The sequence below is a fragment of the Ranitomeya imitator genome, chromosome 4, assembly GCF_032444005.1.
Source record: "Ranitomeya imitator isolate aRanImi1 chromosome 4, aRanImi1.pri, whole genome shotgun sequence".
In the NCBI taxonomy this organism is placed as follows: domain Eukaryota; kingdom Metazoa; phylum Chordata; class Amphibia; order Anura; family Dendrobatidae; genus Ranitomeya; species Ranitomeya imitator.
This window is the reverse complement of record NC_091285.1, coordinates 354,414,152-354,435,315: the sequence shown is the minus strand read 5'-3', so window position 1 is coordinate 354,435,315 and position 21,164 is coordinate 354,414,152. Positions and strand designations below refer to the sequence as shown.

The 21,164-nt window shown below is 42.0% G+C and overlaps 1 protein-coding gene across 1 annotated transcript in view; it reads right to left on the bottom strand.

Moving 5' to 3' along the window:
• LOC138674514 (laminin subunit beta-4-like) overlaps positions 1–21,164 on the bottom strand; it is a 341,174-nt gene that overhangs the window by 87,590 nt on the left and 232,420 nt on the right. Inside the window, exons 39-40 of the mRNA XM_069762342.1 lie at positions 19,489–19,627; positions 6,776–6,952 (exon numbers count right to left, since the gene is read on the bottom strand). Of these exons, the coding sequence (XP_069618443.1) occupies positions 6,776–6,952; positions 19,489–19,627 (316 nt within the window). The remainder of the gene's footprint in view (positions 1–6,775; positions 6,953–19,488; positions 19,628–21,164) is intronic.

Genomic DNA, 21,164 nt, shown 5'->3' with positions numbered 1-21,164 from the left:
GAACATTGACAGGTGGCATGGAGCAAAGATCTAAGTGGAGTTAAATAGAGCAGCCAGCTAACGAATTAACCTCGTCACCTGTGGAAGGAAACTCAGAAACACACACCAGAGGAAGTCCATGGACAGAACCAGCCGAAGTACCATTCATGACCACAGGAGGGAGCCCGACAACAGAATTCACAACAGTACCCCCCCTTGAGGAGGGGTCACCGAACCCTCACCAGAGCCCCCAGGGCGACCAGGATGAGCCAAATGAAAGGCACGAACCAGATCGGCAGCATGAACATCAGAGGCAAAAACCCAGGAATTATCTTCCTGACCATAACCCTTCCACTTGACCAGGTACTGGAGTTTCCGTCTCGAAATACGAGAATCCAAAATCTTCTCCACCACATACTCCAACTCTCCCTCAACCAACACCGGGGCAGGAGGATCAATGGATGGAATCACAGGCGCCATGTATCTCCACAATAACGACCTATGGAACACATTATGGATGGCAAAAGAAGCAGGAAGGGCCAAACGAAATGACACAGGATTGATAACCTCAGAAATCTTATACGGACCAATGAAACGAGGCTTAAACTTAGGAGAGGAAACCTTCATAGGAACATAACGAGACAACAACCAAACCAAATCCCCAACACGAAGTCGGGGACCCACACAGCGCCGGCGGTTAGCGAAACGTTGAGCCTTCTCCTGGGACAATGTCAAATCGTCCACCACATGAGTCCAAATCTGCTGCAACCTATCCACCACAGTATCTACACCAGGACAGTCCGAAGACTCAACCTGCCCTGAAGAGAAACGAGGATGGAAACCAGAATTGCAGAAAAATGGCGAAACCAAAGTAGCCGAGCTGGCCCGATTATTAAGGGCGAACTCAGCCAAAGGCAAAAAGGACACCCAATCATCCTGATCAGCATAAACAAAGCATCTCAGATATGTTTCCAAAGTTTGATTAGTTAGTTCGGTTTGGCCATTTGTCTGAGGATGAAAAGCCGAGGAAAAAGACAAATCAATGCCCATCCTTGCACAAAAGGATCGCCAAAACCTCGAAACAAACTGGGAACCTCTGTCAGAAACGATGTTCTCCGGGATACCATGTAAATGAACCACATGCTGGAAAAATAATGGCACCAAATCAGAGGAGGAAGGCAATTTAGACAAAGGTACCAAATGGACCATCTTAGAAAAGCGATCACAAACCACCCAAATGACCGACATCTTTTAAGAGATGGGGAGATCCGAAATAAAATCCATAGAAATATGCGTCCAGGGCCTCTTTGGGACCGGCAAGGGCAAAAGCAACCCACTGGCACGAGAACAGCAGGACTTAGCCCGAGCACAAGTTCCACAGGACTGCACAAAAGAACGCACATCCCGTGACAAAGACGGCCACCAAAAGGATCTAGCCACCAAATCTCTGGTACCAAAGATTCCAGGATGCCCAGCCAACACTGAACAATGAATCTCAGAGATAACTCTACTAGTCCATCTGTCAGGGACAAACAGTTTCTCCGCTGGGCAACGGTCAGGTCTATCAGCCTGAAATTTTTGCAGCACCCGCCGCAAATCAGGGGAGATGGCAGACAAAATTACCCCCTCTTTGAGAATACCCGCTGGCTCAGGAACACCCGGAGAGTCAGGCACAAAACTCCTTGACAGGGCATCAGCCTTCACATTCTTAGAGCCCGGAAGGTACGAAACCACAAAATCAAAACGGGAGAAAAATAACGACCATCGAGCCTGTCTCGGATTCAACCGTTTGGCAGACTCAAGATAAGTCAAATTCTTGTGATCTGTCAAGACCACCACGCGATGCTTGGCTCCTTCAAGCCAATGATGCCACTCCTCGAATGCCCACTTCATGGCCAACAACTCTCGATTACCAACATCATAATTACGCTCAGCAGGTGAAAACTTTCTAGAAAATAAAGCACATGGCTTCATCACCGAGCCATCAGAACTTCTTTGCGACAAAACAACCCCTGCTCCAATCTCAGAAGCATCAACCTCAACCTGAAACGGGAGCGAAACATCTGGCTGGCACAACACAGGGGCAGAAGAAAAACGACGCTTCAACTCCTGAAAAGCCTCTACAGCTGCAGAAGACCAATTGACCACATCAGCACCCTTCTTGGTCAAATCAGTCAACGGTTTAGCAACACTAGAAAAATTAGTGATGAAGCGCCGATAAAAATTAGCAAAGCCCAGGAACTTTTGCAGGCTCTTCACAGATGTCGGCTGAGTCCAATCGTAAATGGCCTGGACTTTAACAGGGTCCATCTCGATAGTAGAAGGGGAAAAAATGAACCCCAAAAATGAAACCTTCTGAACTCCAAAGAGACACTTTGACCCCTTCACAAACAAGGAATTCGCACGAAGGACCTGGAACACCATTCTGACCTGCTTCACATGAGACTCCCAATCATCCGAAAAGACCAAAATATCATCCAAATACACAATCAGGAATTTATCCAGGTACTCTCGGAAGATATCATGCATAAAGGACTGGAATACTGATGGAGCATTGGAAAGCCCGAATGGCATAACCAGGTACTCAAAATGGCCCTCGGGCGTATTAAATGCTGTTTTCCATTCATCGCCTTGTTTAATACGCACAAGATTATACGCCCCTCGAAGATCTATCTTGGTGAAAAAACTAGCCCCTTTAATACGAGCAAACAAATCAGACAGCAATGGCAAAGGATACTGAAATTTGACTGTAATTTTATTAAGAAGGCGGTAATCAATACAAGGTCTCAAAGAACCATGCTTCTTGGCCACAAAAAAGAACCCTGCTCCTAACGGTGATGACGACGGGCGAATATGGCCTTTCTCCAAGGATTCCTTTATATAACTCCGCATAGCGGCGTGTTCTGGCACAGATAAATTGAACAATCGGCCCTTAGGAAACTTACTACCAGGAATCAAATTAATTGCACAATCGCAATCCCTATGAGGAGGTAGGGTACTGGCTTTGGGCTCATCAAATACATCCCGATAATCCGACAAAAACTCTGGAACCTCAGAAGGAGTGGAAGACGAAATAGACAAAAATGGAACATCACCATGTACGCCCTGGCAACCCCAGCTGGACACAGACATAGATTTCCAGTCCAATACTGGATTATGAACCTGTAGCCATGGCAACCCCAAAACGACCACGTAATGCAGATTATGCAACACCAGAAAGCGGATATCCTCCTGATGTGCAGGAGCCATGCACATGGTCAATTGGGTCCAGTACTGAGGCTTATTCTTGGCCAAAGGCGTAGCATCAATTCCTCTCAATGGAATAGGATACTGCAAGGGCTCCAAGAAAAAACCACAGTGCCTAGCATACTCCAAGTCCATCAAATTCAGGGCAGCGCCTGAATCCACAAATGCCATAACAGAATAGGATGACAAAGAGCAAATCAGAGTAACGGACAATAGAAATTTAGACTGTACCGTACCAATGGTGGCAGACCTAGCGAACCGCTTAGTGCGCTTAGGACAATCGGAGATAACATGAGTGGAATCACCACAGTAAAAACATAGCCCATTCCGACGTCTGTGTTCTTGCCGTTCAGCTCTGGTCAAAGTCCTATCACATTGCATAGGCTCAGGCCCATGCTCAGATAGTACCGCCAAATGGTGCACAGCTTTACGCTCACGCAAACGTCGATCGATCTGAATGGCCAAAGACATAGACTCATTCAGACCAGCAGGCATGGGAAATCCCACCATGACATCCTTAAGGGCTTCAGAGAGACCCTTTCTGAAGATTGCTGCCAGGGCACATTCATTCCACTGAGTGAGCACAGACCACTTTCTAAACTTCTGACAATATATCTCCGCTTCATCCTGACCCTGACACAGAGCCAGCAAGATTTTCTCTGCCTGATCCACTGAATTAGGTTCATCATAAAGCAATCCAAGCGCCAGGAAAAACGCATCAACATCACGCAATGCCGGATCTCCTGGCGCAAGTGAAAATGCCCAGTCTTGAGGGTCACCACGTAACAAAGAAATAATGATCTTTACTTGTTGAACAGGGTCACCTGAGGAGCGAGGTTTCAAGGCAAGAAAAAATTTACAATTATTTTTGAAATTCAAGAACTTAGATCTATCACCAAAAAACAAATCAGGAATTGGAATCCTAGGCTCTGACATCGGATTCTGAACCACAAAATCTTGAATGTTTTGTACCCTTGTAGTGAGATTATCCATCCAAGAGGACAGACCTTGAATGTCCATGTTTACACCTGTGTCCTGAACCACCCAGAGGTAAAGGGGAAAAGAGAGACAAAACACACTGCAAAGAAAAAAAAATGGTCTCAGAACTTCTCTTATCCCTCTATTGAGATGCATTAGTACTTTGGGCCACCTGTACTATTATGACCTGGTGGTCAGGACAACAATGGACCTGGTGGTTAAGAGCACACGGAATGACCTGATAGTTACTGATAATAAAGGACGAGCTCTGGGACGTGGGAACTCTGCTGACCGCAATCCCTAATCCTATCAAACACACTAGAAATAGCCGTGGATTGCTCCTAACGCTCCCTATGCAACTTGGCACAGCCTAAGGAACTAGCTAGCCCTGAAGATAGAAAAATAAAGCCTACCTTGCCTCAGAGAAATTCCCCAAAGGAAAAGGCAGCCCCCCACATATAATGACTGTGAGTAAAGATGAAAATACAAACACAGAGATGAAATAGATTTAGCAAAGTGAGGCCCGACTTACTGAACAGACTGAGGATAGGAAAGGTTGCTTTGCGGTCAGCACAAAAACCTACAAAAAGACCATGCAGAGGGCGCAAAAAGACCCTCCGCACCGACTCACGGTGCGGAGGCGCTCCCTCTGCGTCCCAGAGCTTCCAGCAAGCAAGCCAACAATAAAAATAGCAAGCTGGACAGAAAAATAGCAAACCAAAGAAAATACAAGCAGGAACTTAGCTTCTGCTGGGAAGACAGGTCACAAGAACGATCCAGGAAAGAACTAGACCAATACTGGAACATTGACAGGTGGCATGGAGCAAAGATCTAAGTGGAGTTAAATAGAGCAGCCAGCTAACGAATTAACCTCGTCACCTGTGGAAGGAAACTCAGAAACACACACCAGAGGAAGTCCATGGACAGAACCAGCCGAAGTACCATTCATGACCACAGGAGGGAGCCCGACAAGAGAATTCACAACACTCCTGATTCCTGACTGCAACAGTTTTAGCATAAACAATTTGGATTAGCATCTGGGGCCTCCTGGTTGAACCCCCAAATTAGGTCTAACGATTTTGATTAGCAAATGGGGCCTCCTAATTCCTGACTGCAGCACAGTTTTAGCCCAAATGATTTGGATTAGCAAATGGGGCCTCATGACTGCAACACATTTTAGCCCAAACAATTTGGAATAGCAAATATCTCCTCCTGCCTGAACCCCAATATTAGGCCTAATGATTTTGATTAGCAAGTGGAGCCTCCTGATTCCTGACTGCAACACCGTTTTAGCCTAAATAGTTTGGATTGGCATATGGGGCCTCCTGATTGCAACACAGTTTTATCACAAACTATTTGGATTAGCAAATGGGGCCTCCTGACTGCAATATAGTTTTATTACAAACTATTTGGATTAGCAAATGGGGCCTCCTGACTGCAACACAGTTTTAGCCCAAACAATTTGGAATAGCAAGTGGGGCCACCTGATTCCTGACTGCAACACCATTTTAGCCTAAACGATTTGGATTAGCAAATGGGGCCTCCTCGCTGCAACACAGTTTTAGACCAAACGATTTTGATTAGCAAATGGGGCCTCCTGGTCGAACACCAATATTAGGCTTATTGATTTTGATTAGCAAATGGTGCCTCCTAATTTCTGACTGCAGCACAGTTTTATCCCAAATGATTTGGATTAGCAAATGGGGCCTCATAACTGCAACACATTTTAGCCCAAACAATTTGGAATAGCAAATATCTCCTCCTGCCTGAACCCCAATATTAGGCCTAATGATTTTGATTAGCAAATGAGGCCTCCTGATTCCTGACTGCAACACCATTTTAACCTAAATAATTTGAATTAGCAAATGGGGCCTCCTTGTTGCAACACAGTTTTAGCCCAAACGATTTGGATTAGCAAATGGGGCCTCATGACTGCAACACAATTTAGCCAAAACGATTTGGAATAACAAATATGGACTCTTGTCTGAACCCCAATAGTAGGCTAAACGATTTTGATTAGCAAATGGATGCCTGGAGCGCTTACAATAATCAGTAGCTGTTTCACAGTAACAACACATGCATGGATAGTCCAACAAACAAGCTCTCTATGCATCTCTTTGCATGTGTTGTGACTGTCACACAGCCGCGACACATGCAGCTGCGGCGCCGAACATCTGATTCGGGTTACTGATGCAGCTATCCGGTAAGCGCTATAACTATTCGGATAAGGACTTATCTGAAGCAATTTGCTCATCCCTAGTTATAGTCAGTTGTTAAATATGAAACCTTTGATAGTTGCAGTCTGTGTCTGCCCCGAATGGTCTCATTGAGCAATAGAGATGTAACAGATTCACAAATTAAAAAAAAGCCAATGATAAAGTCTCCTAATACACATATTAGTAAAAAGAATTGGTGCTCTGTCATTTCTATCAAATTAACATCTTCATTATGTTTCTTCTCATTTTGAAAATAAATAAAACCCATGCAAGTATTAATATGAATGAAAGCCATTCTATCAAAGTACTGTAGGTGTAGATATTAAAGTATTATGTAACAGAAAACAGTTCCATACATTTTCACTTTCAGTTGCCTCTGATAATGCGTTATTTGCTCCTTCCTGTGCTTTATCAGCCATAATCCTGTTTTTTAGCATTTTTTCCTGCAGTTCTGCAATTCTTGACTCCAGTTGTGAGTGCATATCTTTTATAGATTTTAATTTGCTGTCAACTTTATCTGCTCTTGCTTGAACCTAGATAAACATAAAAAATAGTTTATATTGAAAATATATTATTAAAAATTATTAACCACATAGCAATGATATTTATCTTACGTTTCTATATGGATAGTGTTTATTATTCTTTACTTTTTTACCCATGCAAATAGCCTCATTGGAGAGAAAGAGGACAGGAACACTAGTGCCACCTATTGGATGCAGCAATCTTAAAAGTCAATATCGACTCTTTAAAGGGAATCTGTCAGTAAGATCAACCCTCCTAAGCTTTCTATATGGACATGCTGGTCATAGGAAGTTGAATAAAATGATACCTTGATATCTGATGTCTTATTTCCAGAGAAATCCATGTTTTTAAAAGTGTAAATGAGCTGTTAAGAAGTGGGCAGGGTACAAATCTGCATGAGAATCTGCCTCCAGAGTTTTATTTGTCTCAGTAAAGTTTGGGTTTTAATCACGGTTGGCACCTGCATGGTTTCAGTCACCACTCTGCGTGTACAGAGCAGCAACTGTAACCATGTCTGAGCACTAACTGACAGCCGCCTCTAGTATTGAGCTGGCTTTCAGTCAGTGCTGGGGGTACACGGTTACATATACACAGAGCGGTAACTGAACCCATGCTAGCACCACCCCTATGACTGAATTGCAGATGCAGTCTGGAGGAATAAAGCTCTTTTTCATCCAGCAGCAGGGCTTTTAGTGCAGGCGCTAGGCAGATTCAGAATGCTTTTAACCTGCAGATCAACCCTATATCTGCCGGTTAATAGTGTTTTTTCACTTGACAGGTCCCTGTTAAAGAACTTCATTCAAGCAAGTTGTTGATACCAAATTACAAGCCATGATGTCTTCTATTTCATGTTTTGCACATAATATACTGGGAAGCACAATACACAGTATAGTCATTTAACATTTACTATTGCATGTATGGAATTGCCAAATTAATATAGTGCAAAGTTGTGGCCTTAGTCAACAAAGTACCTACTGGTTGTGGAACAAAGGTGTGAGCTAAGGACTGAGTTAAAGCAATACTTTAACAAGACTTAGTATCACCTGTCTGGGGCTGGCCGTTTTAAAGCACCACACCAGCATTTTCTATTGCAGAGCCGGAGTGGTGCTAGTAATTTAAAGTTCCTGCAATTATTGTTATACTTATCTGTCATCGTCTTCATCTTTTATCCGCATCGCTCTCATCGGTCTCAATCCAGTTGTGACCCGCTGAATTCGCTCATGTGTTTGCAGGATGAGCCAGAGGTCACTTTTTACTGCAAGTCTATCAGAACCTTCTTCTGGCTCTCATAGACTTGAATTGAGAGTATGTGACCTTTAACTGACTTCCAGTCAGTCAAAAGTTGATGTCACAAGATGACAGTTTGGGATAAGAGCGGTGCTGGGAAGAGGTAAGGATGGCGAGTGGTGAGTATAATACTAGGTGCATAGACCTTAGATTACTAGCACCACTCCAGGGCTCAAATAAAAAATGATGGAGTGGTGCTTTAAGAAAACATCAGCTCGAGCATGAGAACTTTCCCACTGCACTCCTGCTGATGTCAGAGAGGTGAACGGAGTTCATTGGGTATGAACTCCTCTCAACTTTCTCACATCACCGCAAGGTACTGAGCTGTGCTAGCAGCTAGATAGCACACACAGCTCAGTGTCTCTGCTGGATGGCACACTGAACGCTCAAATTATGCCAATGTTCAGCTTGCCAAGTACATGTAGCAGAGCTTGTCAAGGGACAAATGGAGTACTATTTTCTCTTTGGAGAGGTGTGGAATATGGTTGTTCATTTTTTTACTCTTTTACAGGGGACTTGGGCATCGGAGGATTATCTTGACATTGGGTACAGGTGATGGATATAGTTGTTTATTATTTTAATTCTTTTACAGGTCACGTGGGCTTCAGTAAATTAGATGTCAAGATGATTATAACATTGCTTTTTTAAAATTAAACAAAGGTCAGAGTCTTTATTTCAAATAAAAAACTTTATTTGGGGTGTTTTTTATTGACAATATGACTATGGAGTTAGTAATGGGGGTGTCTTATAAATACCTCTCCATTACTAACCCCTGTGCTTGATGTCAGCTGCCAATACAAAACTGATATCAAACCCAATAATATTACTCCACTTGACAACCCAATCGAGATGTTTTGGGGTGAGCTGGACTGCAGAGTGAAGGCAAAAAAACCAACAAGTGCTAAGCATCTCTGGGAACTCCTTCAAGATTGTTGGAAGACCATTCCCGGTGACTACCTCTTGAAGCTCATCAAAAGAATGCCAAGAGTGTGCAAAGCAGTCATCAAAGCAAAAGGTGGCTACTTTGAAGAAACTAGAATATAAGACATAATTTCAGTTGTTTCACACTTTTTTGTTAAGTAATTCCACATGTGTTAATTCATAGTTCTGATGCCTTCATTGTGAATGTACAATTTTCATAGTCATGAAAATACAGAAAAAATCTTGAGAAGGTGTGTCCAAACTTTTGGTCTGTACTGTATATATATATATATATATATATATATATATATATATATATATATATATATATATATATATATATATATATATATTTATTTATTTATATACAGCTCTGGCAAAAATTAAGAGACCACCACATCCAAACCCAGCCCAATCTCCAGACCTGAACCCCATTGAAAACCTCTGGAATGTAATCAGGAGGATGATGGATAGTCATAAGCCATCAAAGAAGTGCTTAATTTTCTTGTACCAGGTGTGGCATAAGGTCACCCAAAAGCAGTGTGAAAGACTGGTGGAAAGTATGCCAAGACGCATGAAAGCTGTGATTAAAAATCATGCTTATTCCACAAAATATTGATTTCTGAATTCTTCCTGAGTTAAAACATTAGTATTGTTGTTTCTAAATGATTATGAACTTATTTTTTTGTTTTTTTTGTGGTCTGAAAGCACCGGGTTTTTTGACCATTTTTCTTTGTCAGAAAAAAAATACAAAATTTATTGCTTGGAAATTTGGAGACATGTTGTCAAAAGTTTATAGATTAAAAGAACAATTTACATTTTACTCAAAAATATACCGTATTTTTCTGACCATAAGACGCACTTTTTTCCTCCAAATTTGAGAGGAAAGTGTGGGTGCGTCTTATGGTAGGGATGTAACGTGGGGAGGGGCAGCAGTGAGTGGGATTGCACTGGGAGGCAGAAAAATGTCCCTGTTGGCTTGAGGAATCAGCACTGGGGAAACCACATGGTCCCGATCATTAAAGTGCAGTGAATATTCATTAGCTGCTTCCCCGCCCACCTGTCAGCTGAGTGGTGAGTCAGGAGCAGCAAATGAATACTCCTTAACAGGGACACACATGGTTTCCCCAGTGCTGGATTCCTGCAGGGAGATCTGTGTGTCCGGGGGAGAAGGAGGCAACAACAGGGGCCAGAGGGGACAAGATCGCTGCATACCTTCCTGCCGGCTGAGTGCTCCAGCACAATGACCTGTGTGATGTCAGGAGTGGGGGCGGGCTGGAGCATCACATGGCAGCACAGAGCCCTCCCTCTTCTGATGTCATCACAGGTCCTGCAGACACCACACTACAATCTGCAACCTTACTCCTGTGCTGTGGAGAGGCAACAAGAGGGAGTGCTCTGTTGTGTCATGGGATGGGATGCTCCAGCATTTTACCTCACCACAGTGGCTGGCTGCCACAATTAAAAGGTTAGTCACAACAACACACAATAAAGCACTCTGCCACTCCTGTGGTGAACTATAACTCCCAGCATGCTATAGGTTCTGCAAGACATGCTGGGAGTTATAGTTCTCCCAATGGGATCTTAAAGCCACACACCAGTGTTATTTTTCAGTGCTGGAGTGGTGCTTTAAATATAAGCCCTGTGCCCCCATTCTTATACTCACCCTCCAGCGTCTTCATATAGTACTTTACAGCTAACACACTGGTCCGGCAGCTCCATCTTCTACCCGCAGCTTCCAACATAATAATATACTATTATATATAATAACAGCACATATAATAGTATGTTTATGTTATTAAATATTTTACCACCTTTTTTGCTTCAAATATTTTTTTCCCTATTTTTCACCTCTAAAACCTGGGTGTGTCTTATAGTCCAAAAAATACAGTACCTATGAAGAGAAAAATCATCCAAACTGAACATTTTGCAGTGGTCTCTTAATTTTTGCCAGAGCTGTATACTGTACATACAATACCGTTCAAAAGTTTAGGGTCACCAAGACAATTTTTTGTTTTCCATGATAACTCATACTTTTATTAATCAAATGAGTTGTCAAATGAATTGAAAATCTAGTTCAGACATTGCCAAGGTTCGAAAAAAAGGTTTTTATTTGAAATAATAATTTTCTCCTTCAAACTTTGCTTTCGTCAAAGAATGCTTCCTTTGCAGCAATTACAGCATTGCAGGCCTTTGGCATTCTAGCAGTTAATTTGCGCCAGAAGCAGTGTGAAAGACTGGTGGAAAACATGCCAAGACGCATGAAACCTGTGATTAAAAATCATGGTTATTCCACAAAATGTTGATTTCTGAACTCTTCCTGACTTAAAACATTAGTATTGTTGTTTCTAAATGATTATGCACTTATTTTCTTTGCAGTGAAAGCACTGTTTTTTTTTAATTTGGACCATTTCTCATTTTCAGAAAAAAAACCAAAATATATTGCTTGGAAATTCGGAGACATGTTGCCAGAAGTTTATAGAATAAATGAACAATTTACATGTTACTCAAAAATAAATCAGAAAAAATGAACATTTTGCAATGGTCTCTAATTTTTGCCAGATATATACTATATACAGTTAGGTCCATATATATTTGGACAGAGACAACATTTTTCTAATTTTGGTTATAGACATTACCACAATGAATTTTAAACAAAACAATTCAGATGCAGTTGAAGTTCAGACGTTCAGCTTTCATTTGAGGGTATCCACATTAAAATTGGATGAAGGGTTTAGGAGTTTCAGCTCCTTAACACGTGCCATCCTGTTTTTAAAGGGACCAAAAGTAATTGGACAATTGACTCCAAGGCTATTTCATGGACACGTGTGGGCAATCTCTTCGTTATTTCATTCTCAATTAAGCAGATAAAAGGTTTGGAGTTGATTTGAGGTGTGGTGCTTGCATTTGGAAGGTTTTGCTGTGAAGTAAACATGAGGTCAAAGGAGCTCTCCATGCAGGTGAAACAAGCCATCCTTAAGCTGCGAAAACAGAAAAAACCCATCCGAGAATTTGCTACAATATTAGGAATGGCAAAATCTACAGTTTGATACATACTGAGAAAGAAAGAAAGCACTGGGGAACTCATCAATGCAAAAAGACCTGGGCGCCCACGGAAGGCAACAGTGGTGGATGATCGCAGAATAATCTCCATGGTGAAGAGAAACCCCTTCACAACAGCCAACCAAGTGAACAACACTCTCCAGGGGGTCGGCGTATCAATATGCAAATCTACCATAAAGAGAAGACTGCATGAAAGTCAATACAGAGGGTACACTGAACGGTGCAAGCCACTCATAAGCATCAAGAATAAAAAGGCTAGACTGGACTTTGCCAAAAAACATCTAAAAAAGCCAGCACAGTTCTGGAAGAACATTCTTTGGACAGATGAAACCAAGATCCACTTCTACCAGAATGATGGAAAGAGAAAAGTATGGCAAAGGCATGGTACAGCTCATGATCCAAAGCATACCACATCATCTGTAAAACACGGCGGAGGCAGTGTGATGGCTTGGGCATGCATGGCTGCCAGTGGCACTGGGTCACTAGTGTTTATTGGTGATGTGACACAGGACAGAAGCAGCTGAATGAATTCTGAGGTATTCAGAGACATACTGTGTGCTCAGATCCAGCCAAATGCAGCCAAACTGATTGGTCGTCGTTTCATACTACAGATGGACAATGACCCAAAACATAAAGCCAAAGCAACCCAGGAGTTTATTAAAGCAAAGAAGTGCAATATTCTTGATTGGCCAAGTCAGTCACCTGATCTCCACCCAATTGAGCATGCATTTCACTTGTTAAAGACTAAACTTCAGACAGAAAGGCCCACAAACAAACAGCAACTGAAAACCACCGCAGTGAAGGCCTGGCAGAGCGTCAAAAATGAGGAAACACAGCGTCTGGTGATGTCCTTGTGTTCAAGATTTCAGGCAGTCATTGCCAACAAAGGGTTTTCAACCAAGTACTAGAAATGAACATTTTATTTAAAATTATTGAATCTGTCCAATTACTTTTGGTCCCTTTAAAAACAGGGTGGCACATGTTAAGGAGCTGAAACTCCTAAACCCTTCATTCAATTTTAATGTGGATACCCTCAAATGAAAGCTGAAAGTCTGAACTTCAACTGCATCTGAATTGTTTTGTTTAAAATTCATTGTGGTGATGTCTATAACCAAAATTAGAAAAATGTTGTCTCTGTCCAAATATATATGGACCTAACTGTATAAACAAAGAGTGAAAAATGTAAAGGGGTCTGAATATTCTTCGTACCCACTGTATATATATATATATATATATATATACATATATATATATTCTATTTATTCTATCTGGTCTTGCCGCGATTTTACATAAGAAATGTCTGTTCTTCAAAAGGAGATGGGTGTGTAAAAATTAGACAGCATATGCGTGGTCTGAGTGCCGTGTGATTTTTTTTTTTTTTTGCTCCCATTGACTTCTATTGGCAATTGCCATCCCAAATTTGCATCCACTAGCAGTCCGACCTCAATACAATTTGAGCTGATAAAAAATTGCAGATGAGCACTGAATCACTGACTAACATTGGTCCGAATACAAACCGATTTTTAATTTAAATGCATTTGTCCAATTTAATTGCAAGTGGAAGCGAGCCCGAACAATCTAGAACCTGGAGGCATAGGTGCAAGAGGAGCAGGAAGTGGAGGTGGATGTGGCAGAGTAGGTGTAAGAGGCAGGGCATGTGGTATCCAACACTTTTTGAACCAGAAGGTGGAGGTCCTAATGGAGGACGAGGTGGAGTATAAGAGGCAGGGGAGAAGGTATCAAACACTCTTTTTTTTTATAGGGAATTGTCTTAAAAGAGCATAGAATAAAAAAATGACAATCTAGAACCAGGAGGATGATTTCCAAGTAGAGGAGGAGGTTGAGTAGGTGGGCAGTGTAGGTTGAAGAGGCGGAGGAGGAGGAAGCCAACACTGTTTTTTTGTTTTTAGTTTTTGATTTTGTTTTATTTTTTTATATTTTTTTTTAAAAAAATTGAATGGGAATGGTATAGTTGTCTAATCAGTCAAAGTTCTGAGGGATCTTCACCTGGTTCATCTCAATGAATGTTAGTCTCCCCATGTTGGCTCTTGACAGGCGGATGCATCTGTCTAATCACACCAATTTGGGGCCCCAGAAGTTTAATGGGGCAGACCCATCCGTTAGTACATGGAGATGTGTGGACATGTACTCTTCCATGATGTTGTTGTAACGCTGCCTCCTGTTAATAGTGGCCATATCAGATGGTGGTGCTGGATGTTGTGGTGTGCTGAGAAAATTTTGCCACAATTTGACCATGCTAACCCTGCCTTCCGAGGTGGTGGCTGTACCTCAGCTGAGTTGGCGACTTCCTCCACTTCTGCCTTGTTCTTTCACTGAATTCCAACTGTCAGGAGGGAACGCCGTCAGTAGTGCTTCTACCAGCGTGCACTTCTAATGATGGTACATTCTCCTTGTAGTGGAGACCCAGCAGGGTGGCCACCCAGTAATCAGCAGTGGCAGCAATACGGACAATTTGGAGGTCTTTGTGCAGGCACAGCAGCATATATTGACTCGTGTATCAGCCTGCCCAGAGGCAAAAACTAGTTGTCCTCAGTAAGAGGTGTATGGTCTGAGTCCTCTGTATAGCACCAGCCCCACTCCAGTGATGGCTGTGAGCTGCTTTGAGTGCCACCATTCTGGAAACACGGTTCCTTCACATCCGCCTCCAGAACTCTCCCCTGGCTGTACAATTATGTTCCTGGCCGCATTTGGTACAGGAACTCATTCTCCGAGCCAGCACTGGCCATATTAGTGGACTATTCAAACCAGCACAACACAGCACACATATCCCAAATGGAAGCCCACATATTGGTGGTGAAGTGGTGTTGTTTTGCAGAGCGACTCACCCGTATGTGCTGCAGCTGGAACTCCACTATTGTCTACTGGTGCTCGCACAGGCTCTCCGGCATATGCAACGTTGTGTTCCACCTTGTTGGTATGTCACATATGAGACAGTGAGTGGGAAAGCAGAACTGATGTGGCAGCACAAGCAAGCGAGCAGCAGCAGGGTGAGAAAGCCGAAAGTGCGAACACACTGATCGCACTTTTAGCAGCAGCTCTGAGATATGTGGGTAATTTTTAAGGATCCTATGCACCACCAAATTTAGCACATGTGCCAGGCAAGGGATGTGCATCAAACTGGCTAGGCCCAGAGCTGCTACTAAATTTTGCCCGTTATCGCACACCACCAAGCCGGGCTTAAGGTTCTCAGACACCAGTCACTTATTTGTCTGTTGTTTGATCCCCATCCACAGCTGGGATTTGTCCTCCAAACAGATCAGTTTCAGAGCTGCCTGCTGTCGTTTCACATTGGCTGTGCTGAAGTGGGTGATGCAGGTATTACTGTGACTGGATGAGGAAGCAGTGGAAGAAGTGAAGTAGGAGAAGGAAGCAACCTGGACTGATAAATGACCAGCAATCCCCGGTGGTGATAGGATATGCGCTAAAACGCCTTCCACATCTGTCCCAGAAGCTACTATATTTAACTAGTGTGCAGTTAGGGAGATGCAACGTCCATGGCAGTGTTTACATATCAGTGGTGATGTGGACCTTGCCACTTATGGTGTTATACAATGAGCACCTGATTTGGTCGGCAACATGTGTGTGCAGGACAAGTGTGGCCCACCTGGAAAAGTAGTGGCAGCTGGGATACAGAGACAGCCACCGCCATCAGTTTTTTAAAACTGTCTCCACAAGCCTGAATGCCAGCATTTCTAAGGTCAGAAATTTGTAAATGCTGTCATTCAGGACCATGGGTCATGGGTGGGGGGATATGTCATCTTTCTCTTGAGGGTTTGGGGGATGGGGAGTTGCACACTTTCATGGGAAGATGGAGATGCTCAGTGATGCTACTGATTGTGGTGATTGTGCTGCCGCAGCCTCTCTTTACGGGGAGGCAGTTGGCCCTGTTGATCGTGAGCGGGAGTAGGAACCCAAGACTGCTGCAGAAGCAGGAGCAGGAAGAAGTTCAGATATGTCATGCTTTTTAAGGTATAAAATCCACTTCACCTCATGCTTGGAATTCAGATGCCTCGTCATGTAGGTGGTGCTCAGGTTCAGAACATGTATGCCTCGCTTCAGACCCTGATGGCACAGCGTGCAAACCACCTGTGTCTTGTCGTCAGCACATTGGCTGGAGAAGTGCCACACCAAGGAGCTCTTTTGAGTTGACTTTGGTTTGCTCATTTCCTCAGTGTGGTGGGCAGTAGCAGTCGATGTAATAGCTAGGGGCTTCCCACTGTGCTTTTGCACCCTGCTCCTCTTTTGCTGTGCTGCTGGGGCAGCATCAAGACCTCCTCTTTCTCCAAATTATGCACGTCACTAGACTGGCCTTGACATTATGTGGAGTCAGGACCTCATTATCCTTCACATCATCTTCCACACACTACTCACCCCTGCCCTCCTTGCTGATATGCACACGGCAAAAAGATTCTGCAGTTGGCAACTGTGTTTTGTCATCCTCTAAGATGTGCTGCGGTGGTCCACTGACAGTGTGCACTAGCCCTTTCATGTTCCGATCCTCCAACATAACAAATGGTTGGACATCAGTGCACTCAGTCTCCTCCACTTCTGGGGCAGTGACAGGTGGATGGGCCATTGAACCCTAGCCAGTGAAGTCATTAGCTGGATGGCCATGGTCATGAGGTGCCAACTCTGCACTTTCCGCAGGGGATCAGGTGAAAGATAATGCGAAGGAACTAGAGGCACTTTTAGCTATCCAATCTAACTCCACCTCCACATAATCTGGCCTCATCAGTCATGTATCATTCAATCATTCAGTACTTGGCCATGCCATGAAATGACGTAGATCATCTGGTTACCTGCTTGCACCAGAGAAAGATGTTTAATTTGGGTAGATAGCAGGCACAGAACGACTATGTCCCCTCCCTGCAGCAGCTACATTATCACCAACAGCAGCTACATCACCGCCATGACCAGTAGCACCACAGCCACGTTTACGAACTAATCATTTTTTAAGTGGATGTAAGGCACAGTACAAGACATGGGAGCAGAGTAGACAAATTAGTTTTTACTCACATTACTTCCACATACATGGGTGCTGATTAGAAAAATTTATTTTAACTCATACTACTCCCATTGACATTGGTGCAGAGTAGAAAAATTTGTTTTTATGCACAGTACTCCCACAGACAAAGGTGCAGAGCAAAAAATTTGTTTTTACGCAGTCCTCCCACACACACTGGTGCAGAGTAACAAAAGTGGCTTAAAGGCACACTGCTTCCACAGACATGGGTGCAGAGTATAAAAAACTGATTTCACGCACAGTACTCCCACAAACATGGGTGGAAATTAAAAAAAGTGGCTTAAAGGCTCACTACTCCCATAGAAACATGTGTATAGTAGAACAATTTGTTTTTATTCACAGTATTCCCACATACAGAGGTGCAGAGTAAAAAAAAAGGCTTAAAGGCACACTACTCCCACAGACATGGGTATAGGGTACAAAAATATTTCTTTATGCACACTACTCCCATAGACACGAGTATATAGCAGAAAGAATTGTTTTTATGCATAGTCTCCCATACACAAGGGAGTAGAGTTAAAAAAACAGCTTAAAGGCACACTACTCCAACAGACATGTGAAGAGTGGAAAAAATAGTTTTTAGCCACAGTACTCCCACACATACGGGTGTAGATTACACACAAAGGCTTTTTTGCACAGTACTCTCACAGACACAGCTGCACAGTACACACACAGAGACTTTTTTGCAGAGTGCGCACACTCAGAACCTAACAATGTCACTCGCTTCAGCTGCATCCTGTCCCTACACTAATCAGAGTAGAATGGAGGTGGCATTTATACAGGCTGGGTCACGTGGTGCACCAGCCAATCTCAGCCATGCCAATACTTAACATGGCTGTGATGGCTACAGAAGTGCCCACACTGCAGCCTTTCTACAAACTTTATTTGGCACCAAACTTGAGGAGTAAACCGGACTTCCGGTAAAAAGTCAGTGTTTGGTGTTCTGTACTAGACACCAGGTGTCCGTTACGAACCCCGAACTTTACATTTTGGGTTCATTCATCCCCGATAACAGGCAACAGAAAAATAATCAGTCTGTGTCTGGCAATTATTTTATTAAAGGGAATGATAGACTTTTTTGGACTCATAATTTATTTTGTTTCAAGAAATAATACATATATATTAGTCCCAAAGGTCGGATTATAACCCTATATTTTGCATTAAAGTTTAATGGGCATGTGCAAAGGTCATTATGAAGGGAGGCGGAGCAGGGTCATCAATGGCAATCACGAGACATCGTGATTGTCAGATCCTGTGTTATCTGTGATAACATGGAACCTGGTTGAAACTTCCTCCTGAATGGGTGGGTTTGAAAAAGACCCAGTGGTCCATGTGAAGATTGCAAGATTTCAATTTTTTTAAAATAAAAATTACGATATGGAAAAAAGCCCCCACATATTACCAACTTTAAAAAAAAATTCCACAAAAAAATAGGTCATCTTCTGTTGAAGGTTATCCTTTAAATAAAAAGAGCAGCCACAGAATGGTGATAGATATTTTATAAGGGATATTTCCTGGTTTCAAATTGTTTGTGCAAAGAAACGCTTTATTATGCAAAGGTTTCATATAAATTTATAGTATAAAGGATGAGTCAAACAATTATCTAAATTTTAGTTTAGAATTTCAACATTTTCACAAATTGTATGAATGCTCCTAAACATTGAAATTGCAACAGCAAAGGGAAAGGTTGTGGAATTATGGAATTCACAGAATCGATGGTACATTTTGACAAAGTGCCTCAAGAGTAATTTTACAACATGACAGGGCACAATTTGCTTGTGCTACTGTGAGCAGCCTGTGTGGTCTACACCTTTTACTATGGCATGCAGCGTCACCTCTTATCACCTCTCTATCTCATTTCTTATCGACCTCATCATGGCCTTTATTGGTCAGCAATTGCAAAGCAACTGTCAGCAGTGGATCTTGATGATTTGCACGTCCAAATGCATTCAGCATTGCAGAATATTCGTCATTCAACCATTAATAAGCTCATTAATTGCATGCAAGGCATGTAAGGTAAAAATGTACTTCTGCATGTGGCGTTCATACTTGATGCTGAATAAAAGGAGATGTTTTAAAAACTTTTTGTTTTCATTTTTAATTATTTGCTTATCATTAACAGGTCCATTAATTTTGTTATTTCCATAAAATCATGACTTCCATTTTTTGTTGCAATTTTTATGTTTAGGACTATATATTAAAATGCATAAACCTGTATTTATTTTCCTATACCTGAGAAAGTTTGTCCCTGATATCTTGGATATCCTTGTTCACATTTTTTAGTAAAGTATTTGTTGTCTTCTGAGCATTTTCAGCTTGTTTTAAATTATTTCGAACTTCATCTGCAATTGGTAGATTTTCTACTGCTTTTCTACATGAAAAGAAAACAAAATAAGATGTAGTATAAAAGTAGAACATAGCACATTATAATTCATGTGTAAATCTAAAAAATAATCATAAATGGACATTAATATATTTATTTGTGATACAGGTATAAGGGAGACGTAAGGGGGGATCGAGTACCTACGTATTTTGGTGTAATATGACACCCTTACCAATTGCATCATGGATACCTTTTTATAGCTGAACTTTCCGTTCAAAGACACAAAGATTTTTATTAATAATAAGAAATAATTTTTATTTATATAGCGCCAACATATTCTGCAGCACTTTACAATTAAGCGGGGACATGTACAGACAATAAATTCAATACAAGTTAAGACAATTTAAACAGTGACATCAGGAGTGAGGTTCCTGCTCGCAAGCTTACAATCTACAAGGAAATGGGGGGACTCAATAGGTGAAAAGTGCTCGTTATTTCAGGTCTGGCAATTATAATAAATAGGGATTTTCATACAAAGCTGCATGATCCGGTCATCAGTCCGTGTGTTTAAGTGCAATAGTCAAGTATCAAGTGCAGTTATCGTGTGCATGGAGGGTGTGGAGACAGATGAATAGTAGGGTGCAGATTCAGAATAATATTTGGAAGGAGGGAACAGGGCAAAGTTAATTTACTGAGTAGTTGATGTGGTAGGCTTGTTTGAAGAGATGGGTTTTCAAAGCGTACTTGAATAGGTCGGGGCTTGGTATCAGTCTGATCGTCTGGGGAAGTGCATTCCAGAGAGCTGGCACAGCACGAGAGAAGTCTTGGAGACGGAGGTGCGAGGTTCAGATTAACAAAGTGAATCATACATATAATGTAAACGATGTATCAGTTTTGCAGGAATTGATGCAGCATTAATTTATTTTTATCAGACTTTTTGGCTTATGAAGTTTTCAGACAATCTACACTCTGTAGAGAAATTCTGTGCATTTGAATATGGATATTTATGTTCCATAAACTTCTATGGGGTGCAATATTAAATTTCCACAACACTGTGTATTTCCTCCAGCAGGGTGAGATCGATGGCAGCTGAGATGAGTAAAAGTCAATTGATAAGTGAAATATCATAGAATATTACAGTCTCCTGGATGTGCTGGAGTGCAGGACTAAAAGAAATAGTGATAAGAGTGATGCATACACAGTCTTGCAGTAGCTATATGTATAGTGTTTCGATCCATCTTTAGCTGAAGTAGGTCTTAAAGCGAAAGTCTCATTCAAAAATGACCTTTTGTTTGACCCTTTACTAACATAGAATATAAACTGCTCAAAAAAATAAAGGGAACACTAAAATCTCACATCCTAGATATCACTGAATGAAATATTCCAGTTGTAAATCTTAATTCATTACATAGTGGAATGTATTGAGAACAATAAAACCTAAAAATGATCAACGTAAATCACAACTAATATCCCACGGAGGTCTGGAGTTGGAATGATGCTCAAAATCAAAGTGGAAAATGAAGTTACAGGCTGATCCAACTTCAGTGGAAATGCCTCAAGACAAGGAAATGATGCTCAGTAGTGT